Source organism: Cynara cardunculus (assembly GCF_001531365.2).
Source record: "Cynara cardunculus var. scolymus isolate 2C chromosome LG 16, CcrdV1, whole genome shotgun sequence".
NCBI classification, from domain to species: Eukaryota; Viridiplantae; Streptophyta; class Magnoliopsida; order Asterales; family Asteraceae; genus Cynara; species Cynara cardunculus.
The window spans coordinates 5,984,947-5,994,355 of record NC_037543.1 but is presented as its reverse complement, the minus strand read 5'-3'; the positions used below and the strand labels follow the sequence as shown (position 1 = coordinate 5,994,355).

At 33.6% G+C, this 9,409-nt stretch overlaps 1 protein-coding gene across 1 annotated transcript; it reads right to left on the bottom strand.

Annotated features, from left to right (window-relative positions):
- Nucleotides 1-1,138: 1,138 nt before the first annotated feature.
- Nucleotides 1,139-1,834, bottom strand: LOC112529453 (protein RALF-like 33). Its single transcript, XM_025140743.1, has one exon. The coding sequence runs from the start codon at nucleotides 1,745-1,747 to the stop codon at nucleotides 1,343-1,345; it is 405 nt and encodes a 134-aa protein (XP_024996511.1). The 5' UTR covers nucleotides 1,748-1,834; the 3' UTR covers nucleotides 1,139-1,342.
- Between the last annotated feature and the right edge of the window lie 7,575 nt (nucleotides 1,835-9,409).

Genomic DNA, 9,409 nt, shown 5'->3' with positions numbered 1-9,409 from the left:
TACTTTGAATTTTGTACACAAAAATATTCAACTTCTCAAACTACAACACATTACTTTGAATTTCATGCTAATTGTAACAACTCTTTTAAAAGTTAAAATCCTACAATTGTTAACATATACTAATCGACCGGGTCCTAGCACAGATGGCCTCATACTTGTGTCGGTCTAACCAACGTTGGCCCTAGCACACAATGGCCTAGTACTTGTGTCGGTCTAACCAACGCTGGCCCTAGAACACGTGGCCTAGTCCTTGCAACGGCCTAACCTAACCTATCTTGGTCCTAGCACACATGGCCTAGTCTTTATGTCGATCCTAACCAACTCTGGTCCTAGCACACATGGCTTACTCCTTAGATCCTTCTCCAATTCTCATACACATTGATCGACCATGGTTGTGTCCTTGCGCTTGCCAACCTATTTCTCAAGTTGCAACATTTCATTTCCAACGTCAATTCTTTACTTCAAAAAGACTAGAAAAACCATACATAAAAGGTGAAATCTTTACCAACTTTCCATTTCCACGTCCCTATAAGACCAATCGGTTTCACCCAACTACACAATGCCCATTTCGGATAAAAACCTTTTCTAAAAGTCGATGAGGAGAAGTGAGATCTTTGTTACCATCGACTAATACATCCCTGTATAAAACCGCTTCATAGCGCATAAATTTTGGCACAAAGGTAAGTTCCCAATGATTTGATCAAACCAAACAAACACAATATATCGAATTTGAAAGTATAATATGAGGGAAGATGAAATCTTGAATTTGGCACAGAGGTTAGTTGCCTCAGGCTCCAATGATTGGATCTAAACCAACCATGCCAGATTCACAAGAAAACTGCATATCCCTATTGAAGTACAACTTGTATTGCATAGTGTACAAACCCACATGGGTTCTAGAATCTTGATTTGATGATAGTGGCTCTAAAAAGGGGATGACCAACACCCAAAAGGTACAACTTCTGATGCATAATGAAAAGTCCAGAATGAAAAGCACCCACAAAGAACAACTTATAATGCATGATGTACAAGTCACAATGAAATACAACTTCTAATGCATAATGTGCAGGTCAGTAGAGCATGATCAGGAATTAGGGTTTACCAAATTGGAGTCGGAATTTCAAAACAAGATGCATAAAATTTGAACATTGGTTGTACACACAATTAGTATATATGAGTAAAGCAAATCAAAATTACACCCAAATTTTATTATCATCATCGACCGAATTTCGTATGAATGTAGAGAGAGTATATGATTCCATTCAAACTAATATGAATTAATCAGTTCCACATAAAATCGTATTTAATAAATAAAATAATAGGAACAAACAAACGCCATCGCTCAACGGCGGCAACGAGTGATGGCGCTGCAACCACGGGTGTAAGGGTTAGCCTGACCTCCGGAACGGCAGTTGTAGTACGACGCACCGCGTCTGGAGCACGGGACGTTGTTCCGGCTAAGTGCACCGTAGCTGATGTAACGACGATTGTTTGCTAAAATGCGTCGGTGCGATTCACTATCCATAGCGAACTCCATGTCGTCTATATCCAGATCTCCGCCTTCAGCAAGACATTCCGCCATAGATCCACGGCAGGCGCTGCCGACGGTGGAGGTAGTGGTCGGAATCCATCCCAGATGGTGGTCCCCACCGCTTGAAGCGGCATCAACGGCAGGAAATGAGAGCGCGATCATGTGGGCGACAAGGATTACAGCACAAATCACGAGCAAACCAGCAGATTTCGACATCTTTCCCAGATTTCTCTCTCTAGATTGCTTTCTCTCTCTTCTTTGATGTTTTGAGGCAATGGTGGAGAGATGAAAAGAGTTGACAGATAGAGTGGGAAGGGTCACAAAAAGGAGGCTTTAAAGGAGAACAATAGCCAGCAAGATGATAATATTTACATTTTCACCCTTGAACGTTTAACAAATTTCATTTCGCCCCCTAAAGTTTATTCTATAAATATTCCTTGATTGGTCTTTACAATCTTTTTTTATTAACCTAGATATTCAATCCGCTATGCGAACCGACTAATCCCAGGGCGACCACCTGCTTTGCAGATAGTCCGGAGTCATCGCATTTGAACCTCCGTGGCCATAAGGGGATTTTTATTTTTTCTTGGATTTGAACATGAGACATCCTAGTACTTTTGATTTTTGGAGTCAAACTCAAATCAACCAAGCATCGCCCTTGTGGTTTGGTCTTTACAATCTTTAAGTTTTAAGTCTATCTAAAGATACTGTATAAGATCATTTTTTCGTTCAGAAGGAGCTTAAAATGGTAACGAAGAGAATTTAAACCTTGTATGTACTTTCAGGCAAAATAGACAAGAATGATCTTATACTTTTGTAGTTTTTTTTACAGATAATTGAACAAAAGCAATATCAAACATTTCAACTCAGTTGTTTAAACAATCAAAGTTTACCCATTATAACTTAAATTTCAAGCATTCAAATCTTATATCATATAATGAATTATCATATACGTATCAATAGACAGATGACAAAAGTTTCATAGACTCGAATCTGGTTGACTAAATCCACTATAAAACTGCTTTCAAATGATCATGCCATCAACTAATAAGGCTACAACAGTCAATTCTCAAAAATAACGAGCTTGGACATGACCATCAATGGCTCATGTCAATTGGCTCACATTTCAAAAGGACTAAACGGACATTAAGCAAAGTTAAAGGATGTAAACGTAAATATTCACATAAACGAATATTAGTGTGGGCCTTGTTTTGGAATTGGCATCGAAGTTTGAAAGAATTACGGAAATGCCACCAAAATTAGGTGCCGTTTGCTAATTTGACCTTTGCATACATGGTGATGATGCTTGCCCACTAACTTTGAGCTGGTTTTTCTGTTTTTTGTCTTTTTATTTTTTAATACCAATATTCCCTTTATTCAAAAAATAAAATTTGTGACCAATATAAAATTTAGATTGGATTCCAACCAAAAAAAAAATTAAAATAATAAGCGTAATAAGAAATCTTTATCCTTAAATGCATATTAAGATGAGATGCATCAAGATGAGATGTTCTAAATTAATTCGTGTATCAAGCATGATTCATGGATGAGTTTGAGATTAAAGATGACCAATGAGTTTGAGGAGACCCTGTGATGTGCGGACGACGTGTTCTACGACTTAGGTCGCGCCAAAGAGTTGTCTGCGTCTATGATTTAGCATCGCATGTAATGGTCTTGATGGATTATAATATCATATCAATAACACCATTTATCACATGTGATAATACTTGTGAGAGGGTTTAGTGGTGTAAGGGCGACTTGGCCCGCAACCAAGATCGAAGCTCAAATCGTCTGCGTCTCTAATTTAGCATCACATGTGTATCATATGTGATGGAATAATAGTATCACATGTGATTGTCTATAGTAAAAGAATAGTCTTATGTTCTAGTAAAATGAAAGTGTTGTCATTTAAACGCTTCCCTATGTATGTATATATACTTGGAACAAATTTGCATAATACATATTAGAATAATAAATATTTATATTTATAATTTACATTCTAGAATAACACGGGATATGTATCTTTTATAAGATCCAAGATTAATATGTTATTTTAACAAATTTAAATCTAAACATAATAATATTTTATGAATAAAATATTAATTTTAAAGAATAATAACCAGCTTGTTATAATTTATATTTTAATAATACAAGTCTGAATAATGTAATGAGATCGAGATAGTTATGGTTTTATATCGAAATTTAATATTATAAGTACTAAAAATATCGTAAATAATTACATAATGTTAAAGTTGTGTCGATTTTTCATTGTCGAATTATTTTGGAACGTAAGGAGTAAAATATATATTTATATATATATATATATATATATATATATATATAAAAGTTAATCATTTTAAAACATATTTAAATTTTTTTGTAGAACTTTATACACATTGAACCTCAAACGAATAATCGTGTGAGAAGAAAGGTTAAGATGATAAGTGTAAAAAGGAATTTGGGTCATTGATCACCTTTAATCTCAAACTCACCTATGAATCACGTTTTATACGGGGATTGATTCGATGCATTTTGGTACATCTCATCTTAATGTGCATCCAAGGATAAAGATGATTTTTTACGTTTCTCATTCTCACCGGAACCTACCCTTGAACCTCATAGGTGGCAACAATTAGAATATATATATATATATATATATATATGTGTGTGTGTGTGGGGGGGGGGGGGTTGGATCACGTGAGACCAATCTTTTTTCGTGAGACCCGTAAGACCATTTTTTTTACACTTGAAACTTTACAATAAAACGTTGTGAAAGTAACCTTCACAGTGTTTTTGCTGTGAATGTTCGACTTTTGTTTTACATTTCACATAGCTTTGCTATGAAGTTTCAATTGTAAAAAAGTGGTCTCACGGATTTCACGAAAACAGACTGGTCTCACGTTAACCCAACCCTATAGTTAAGTTCACGTGAGACCAGACTGTTTTTATGTGTGTGATCTGTGAGACCACTTTTTTACACTTGAAACTTTACAACAAAATGTTGTGAATATAAAAAAATCGAACATTCACAGCAAAAATACTGTGAAAGTTATTTTCACGGTGTTTTGCTGCGAAATTTCAAGTGTAAAAGAAAAGTCTCATAAAAATAGACTGATCACATGTGATCCCAAATATGTGTGGGTGTATACATATATATATATATATATATATATATATAATATTAAGTTATAGATATTTCTTCAAATTTATTTATCTTTTCTTGATTTTAGTATATACTTATAATAGTCGTTCGAGCAAAAAAAAATGTTAAATTTCTATAATCCATATTTTAGCGTATCTGTTGAAAATGTTGTAAAACATCTCTATCAAATTTCTATAATCCATATTTTATTCTTTATTTACTTCAGCAGATTTTTTTATATTGTTCATTTAAAATAGATAAAACATGAAAAAACTGTCAAACTTATTATTTTTTAATAAACTTAATTTTTTATTGTTTTATATAATATTTTTTAAATAAAAATTACGTTAACATTTAATTAAAGAAAACTAAAATGGTATTTTTTAATAGGTTTTTCTTTTTTTATTAACCTAGATATCTAACCTGTTATACGAGCCGATTAATCATAGAACGACCATCTGTTTTACAGATAATTCAGAATCACCACATTTGAATCTCCGTACCAAAAGGAATTTAATATGGTTTTTAAATTTCAGTTAGCTGTGTTTTGGTGGGTCCCACAGTTTTTAATTTCAATTACATTTAGTGGAAAAGAGGTACACGTATTTCTCTCAATCATTCCCAGGCGCTTTTGGATCGAAACGCGCAAACAGTTATCGACATTTGCATCATTAAAAAAACAATTGCTTAAAATAATGTATTTTTTTATATTTTATAAAATTATGATAAAATATAGTCTATACTGTATTATAAATTATTTGATAAAAATTATTTTTTATGTATAAAGTACTGTTTATTAATGCAAATTACTTAAATTTAAGATTACAAGTAAACTGTGCGTAAGTACAACTTATTAAAGTTCCATTTTTAAATGCGTGTAACTAACTGCAGATAAATATAACCAAATAGAAGATAAACATCTTATTTTAAATATAAAAAAAATCTAAAATATGATTAGGATAATCATTAAGTTTTAATAAAATCATTATCTTCATAAAGATTATATTGTTAAGCGAAAAATAAATTATTTTGTTATTAGACATAAATTAAATTATAATAAAAAATTAAATTAAAGAAATTGTACAAAAAAAGGAGAACCTTTAAATAGTTAATGTGGTATTAAGATCAATATATTTTTCCAAACTTTTATGATATCTTCAAATTTATTTTTATTCAAAAGTAAAAACATTATCTTTCTCAAAACCACATAAACCATATTTATATTAACAGAGACAAAAAATAAAATAAAACGAAACATTAAAATGAAGATGTATCTCGCTGCATTGTGTGAGTACCTTTCTGGTTAATTATAAGGAGTTTCAAATAAGAATAGTAATCAAATAATAAAATACGGAAACAGTAAAATCACGTGTAAAATCACATGTTATTCTACATAACAATCAATACAATAGTGTGTAGGCGACGTGGCTGTAGCCTTGAATCACAATGATTTTACACATAATTCGACTATTTTCTTATATTATTTAGTTATTGTTTTTGTATGAACCTGACTATATATATATATATATATATATATATATATATATATATGAAACACAATCAGTTGCAAACCTTTCAAAGGTTGCAACCAATGCAAACCAATTAATTTTTGTTGGAACTTAGTTTAGATGTGAGAAACTTGTTCCACATAGGAGACCCGTGGAAACTAAAACTCAATTAATAAACATCAACCCTTAAGTATTAGATGAATCATTTTAATAATTTGGACATTGGTGTGTGGTTGTTTCATGATGGGCTTTCCTTGATACACAAATACATATTAAAGGTCAAAAGATGGGCCTTGTGCCTTGGGGTCTCTTGATTTGACATGAAATTACGTTACCTTCACAGGAGCATACACATGTATTCACGTGGCTTGACGTGCACAATAAGCCACATAACTCTCTAGAGTTTTGATCGAAACAGTAGCTTAAGCGGGTTCTCTCACGACTTAACCCGTGCACAATAAGGTCAAGCAACTCACTTGATAAATTGATAAGTCGGGCATTGGCGGCCCACCAAGCGAAACCAGTGGCAGGGTAATATTTTGTAGCTTAATGAATCTTTCAGTTAAAACTGTAACGTTCCCATGGAGGTTTGGGAACCCACGTTCTACCAAACTGAACTAAGAGCGCTTTCTTATCATTAAAGATAAGATTGTAAAGAAGAGGATTGGCCCCAATACATCAAAATTTGCTTTTGACAGTGATATGTGTTTTTTTATAGTCAAACAAAAATTTCAGCCCCCTTTCTCCTTGCACGCACACCATTTTTTTACTCCCCCTTCCCTTCGCACGCACACCATTTTCAGCACCCCCTTCCCCTTCCCTTTCACACACACACACACATGCATAAACACACCAAATCTATGTGTTTTTAAATTTGCAACAAATTAGAGCACACACGTATCAGTGGCTTTCCTTTCATGTTTTTCGAAGAACTTCAGAAATACAAAAATCAACGAGAAGAAGTACAAACCCAAGTTCTTTGTGTTCTATACTATGAGATGGTTCTACACTCAATCTTGTATATACGGATACACACGACCACGATATTTCTGACACATACATACATAGATAGAAATGATCGATGAGGAGGCGTGTTGCAAATGTTTACACACACATACATAGAAGCAAAAGAATGTAGTTTCATCGCTGGAGGGTCAACACAGGGGTTGGAGATGGAGTTCTCACAAAGTTGGGTTAATGAGGGTCATAGTAGTTATGGGTGTTGCTATTGGGCGTAGTTGGTCGGATTTAAGATAGAGGTAGCTGGAGGATTTGTCAAGAAGAGGGAGGGGGCGAGTCACGGGGAAAGGGGACTTCTCTCCTTTTTGGTATTCATAATATTTTAAATATAATAATAATATTTTTGTTTAGTTTTTTAAAAGAAAAGTAAACAAATGAGAAAAATAGAAAAATGCCCTTGAGTTAACGGAACTTTAGCCACAAGAACCAAAATTAAAACAAAGTGTCGACCACAATGATTATAAGTGTAATTAGTTGGAATGTACTTAATAGTGAGTGGCGACTACATGGACCAAAAGTGTAATTTACTCTTTTCATTTAATAGAGTTGGGTTATTGTGAGAAGGGTAAAAAAAGATTTCCCACTTGGATCAATTGTAATTAAAGATCAACACTAATGAGATGTACCAGATCAATTTTCATGAGAAACACAATTCATGGGATGAGGGTGAGATTAAAAATGATCAAGAGTCCAGATCCCTTCTTACATTTCTCAGCTTAACTCCTATTTTCACACGATCTTTCATCTTATTTAACAAAAACTATTATGTATATACATTTAGTGAATTACATTGTTGGTTCCTTTTAGGTTTTACTGGTTTTGGTCCCTAAAATCCATAAAATATACTAGTGGTCCATTTTCATGTTTCAAAGTCCAAAATGGTCCCTTCCCTCCATTTAACAATGTTAGTTTGGGTTCGTGAAGTCCATCATGTGCCCTTCATATGAGGGCAATTTGGTCTTTTCATCTATCTTCTTTCTCCCCATCTATTTCTTCCATAAATCAAGAACCCTAATTTCATTCATTGAATTTAAAATATAAATTCAAACCCGATTTAACATACTAGATAAACAAAAAGGAATTCACAAGAACTGAAGTCTAAATCGATAGAGACACATAAAAATTAATGAATAACCTACATCTAAATATAAATATAAATCCCTAAATCAATATATCAAAAAATTATAAATCAAAACCCTAAAAAGCTGTAAATCAATAATGCATCCATCTCTTCTCATCATACTTAAGGATCCAGATGCTTCAAAGAAGAAGAAGTGGGGGTTGTTGATGTTCATCATTCTCGAGCTGGAAACCTTTTAATTCGTTGAAGGGTAAGAATAATATTCTCCGTATGGGTTTAAATTTAATCAACTGGGAAAGGGGAGATGAGACACCACCATCCACCAAACCATTTGTTGACAAAAACAAGAAGAAAATCGTCAAATCTGACATTAATAACCCACAAAGAACAATCGTTAGAATCATTTAGGTTTCATAATTTTGTGGAGAGGGTTTCAGCTATGATCATCCTATCAAAGAGAAAATGGTTGGTGGTGTAACTGTACTATGAGGCATATCATGTATTCATCAAGGACTAGCACTTCAAATATCAAAAAGCTTATAAAAATGGATGAAATTATGAAATTGCCCCTCATAGTCTCTACTTAACGACATTTCACTAACAGTGTTAATTCGAAGGACTAGTTTTGGCTTTGAAATAGGAAAAAGGACCATTGATGTACTTGATGAATATTAGGAACCAATAAGGAACCAAGAATGTAGTTCACTCTACATTTAGTTAGATTTTTATTTATATTACACGAAATCCATCCCTTTTCCCCTTTAATCATCGACCCAAACTTCCAGCCCATGTCGTTCATTTCTCGACCATTTACGCACACTTCTTCCTCATCAAGACCCGCCCTATCTCGTTCCCCCTCTGGTGACAGTCCCCCCTCCCCTACTACCAACAAAAACTACGTCGTCGATCCAAGTCCTGTTTCAATTTCCTTTTAGCCTGGATAAGTAGTAATATCAATTGATCTTCCTACTGCTCCACGTTTGTATACCTACATGTTTTTACAACCAAAATTAAACTCAAGTGAACCGCCAAGATGAATAAAAACACTCAAAATTCACAAATCGATCTTGGCATTTTATAAGAAAAATCCCAACTCTAGTGTGGGAGTAATGTTCAACTTGCATTCA